Raw genomic sequence first — 2,845 nt, 5'->3', positions numbered from 1 at the left:
ATTAAATTTAATATAAACGTATGATATGGATGAGTATTTATTAGAATCGATACAAGTTGGGAGTGGACACAACAGAAAGAATCAAAGCCACCGAAAGCTTTTCAATTCCTTATAAATCTTTAAGCATAGAATAAAATCCAAGAATATTGGAAAAAGAATCTTAAGAAATTGACTACACATAATATATAGTATAAATTAATGCATCTTCAAGAACAACACTTTTATAGTCTAATCTTGCATGGTCAGTTGTTTGTCCACGTTTTCTTCAAAATTCCTTATAGTATATGACTAACTCAATAAAGATGGATAATCATCAGGGTAATTAATTATCTTAACATGCACATACAATATTCTGATGGTGATTAAGGAGTTAATTAATTGATCGAGTTTGACTTATATATACTGATGGTGCTTTTTTTTTTAAATTGTTGTTTTTCCATTATTATTGTGTCTATGTTTTTCTTGAGCCGAGAGTTTATTGAAAATAGTATTTCTACCCACAAAGGTAAGGCAAGGTCTGCATAGACACTATCTTCCGGCTAAGTTGTTGTTGTTTTTAACAGAATACCGTTAACCACCCATATATCCACTAAAAATGGGTTGGATAATAAACTTTTAAAAAACGGGTCAAATATGGATAAAAACCATATTATCCATTTAGAAAATGAGTAACCAATGGACAACTAACGGGTTTAACTTTTACATTTGCAAAACCTCAAATCGGGTGCCTCAAGTTTGGGATACTAGCAATTCTCCCAAAAGTGATCATATTCATGAAGCCATAGATAATATGGTTACCATATTATTCGCCGGTTAACCCGTTTTTTATCAATATTAAATATGGATTGCGTCGGATAAGTTATATATTTTTCAATATTACCCGTTTTCGATCCGTCCCATGTTTGACCCGACCCGCCCGTTTGCCGCCCATAATACTGATAGTGCAAAATAATTATTACACTATTAACTCACTTAAAAGATACTTATAGGTTACGGTCCATAAAGTTGGATTAGTAATCTAGAAAATAAGACAGATTAAAAACTTTAATAGGTTAAATTATATCGATAATATAGAAATACTTATACTGTCAATATTCATAAGTTAAATCCTAATTAATAATATAGAAAGTGCATATAGGTATATATTTTCAGCTCTTTCCCACCACAAAGATTCTAAATCCAAAAAGTGCAAGACTAAATAGACTATATGTACTATATTCTCCAACTTGCTTAATATTTGTGGAATGAAACAGTATCTGTTTTTTTTTTTTTTTTTTTGGATCAATTCTTTTTAGTAGAGCTGTAATCCAGTTTTTGGAGCATCTAAATAAAGCACACCATCTTTTGAATCTTTACAATTTAGACAGAGGACTCCACTTTCATAGTTACTAATTAAATGTTCCATTTTACTCTTTTATAAATAGTGTAGCAATGAAAACTCTCCATTTCCAAGCAAACCTCTAAGAAATTAACCCTAATATTTGTCAGTCTTTTTTCTTGCTCTTTGTTTCTCCTTCATCTCTTCTAGCATCAAATTATCAACCATCGGATCGATGTTCAAGTTCAATTGAACTTAGATCCGATGGTATACTAGAGTACTTTTATTTACCCTTATTTTTCATTAAGTTCCCAGATACCTGAATTTCAAATATAGCTCGTAACAATCTATCTTCTAGCTACTAAGCTTTTAAACTGCACTGCTAGTAGAACTGAAAGCTTATTGCAACCAATATAAATAGCAATTGAGAGTCAGACAGTCTGATTCCACTTAGTGGTAAATTCAACCAAACAAAGAAAGGAACCCTAGTTTTTGAAAAACTACCCCTACCGCCTTTTTTTTAATCGAATTTCATCGTACTACAACTCTCGTTGTTATCCCAAGGGCATAAGGCGAATCTTTCACGACCTAATTATCAAGAAATGGACAAAGTACAACGTATGGCGTCAGAGCACGGGGTAGTGATCTTCAGCAAGAGTACATGTTGTTTATGTTACGCGGTTACTATACTATTTCGAGATCTTGGTGTTGATCCATATGTTCATGAACTTGATCATGATTCTGAGGGAAAAGATATGGAGAAAGCTCTTATGAGAATGGGTTGTAATGCCTCAGTTCCAGCAGTTTTCATAGGGGGAAAATTAGTAGGATCTACTAATGAAGTTATGTCTCTTCACCTAAAAGGCTCCCTAATTCAACTTCTCAAGCCTTATCTTCCTGATTAAAACAATTAAATTGAGAGTTGAAGAGTGAAAATATATAATCTCCCTTTAAGGGAATTAAGAAAAGAAAGTCTATGGGTAGTATGAATTAGGAAGAATATTAAGAAATAGATTAAGGAAATTAGCAAGAAACAAATAAAAGTTCTTGGCAAGATCGACAGACACTAGTCATGTAGATCATGGTCATTATAGTATATCAATGTTGTAATAGCTAGTAGTTGTTATTATATGTACTTTGTGAGATATTAATTGATCCTAATTAGTCATTTGATTAGCTAGCACGAATTGTTATACTTTTCGCTTCTTCTAAGCGACATTTGATTAGATCCATTCATTATTTTATAATTAAAATTTCGACAATAAAAACTATACTAAAAATTATATAAATTGTAATTCTTTTCATGTTAATATATGATGAGAAAATATATTTTAAAATACTAATCAAAATTCAAATAGTTTAGATCACGAAAAGCAAAAAGTATCACATAAATTAAAATGGAGAAGTAAATAATTTTGGGGCATTTGCATCTATACCTGCTTTTTGTGTCACGTTTTAACTTATGCCCGCTTTGCAAAAAAAATTGCAAGCGTACCCGCTTTTTCGCATAACTTCAGCATACGGGGC

General features: G+C 31.6%; 1 protein-coding gene across 1 annotated transcript; it reads left to right on the top strand.

Moving 5' to 3' along the window:
* The first annotated feature begins 1,372 nt into the window (after nt 1–1,372).
* On the top strand, nt 1,373–2,494 carry LOC109238255 (glutaredoxin-C13-like). Its single transcript, XM_019404686.1, has one exon. It carries the CDS (start codon nt 1,921–1,923, stop codon nt 2,221–2,223), a length of 303 nt encoding a protein of 100 aa, XP_019260231.1. The 5' UTR covers nt 1,373–1,920; the 3' UTR covers nt 2,224–2,494.
* The last annotated feature ends 351 nt before the right edge of the window (nt 2,495–2,845 follow it).

The sequence above is a fragment of the Nicotiana attenuata genome, unplaced genomic scaffold (genome assembly GCF_001879085.1).
Source record: "Nicotiana attenuata strain UT unplaced genomic scaffold, NIATTr2, whole genome shotgun sequence".
Lineage (NCBI taxonomy): Eukaryota > Viridiplantae > Streptophyta > Magnoliopsida > Solanales > Solanaceae > Nicotiana > Nicotiana attenuata.
The sequence above is the reverse complement of the archived record's forward strand: the minus strand, read 5'-3'. Positions and strand labels throughout refer to the sequence as shown.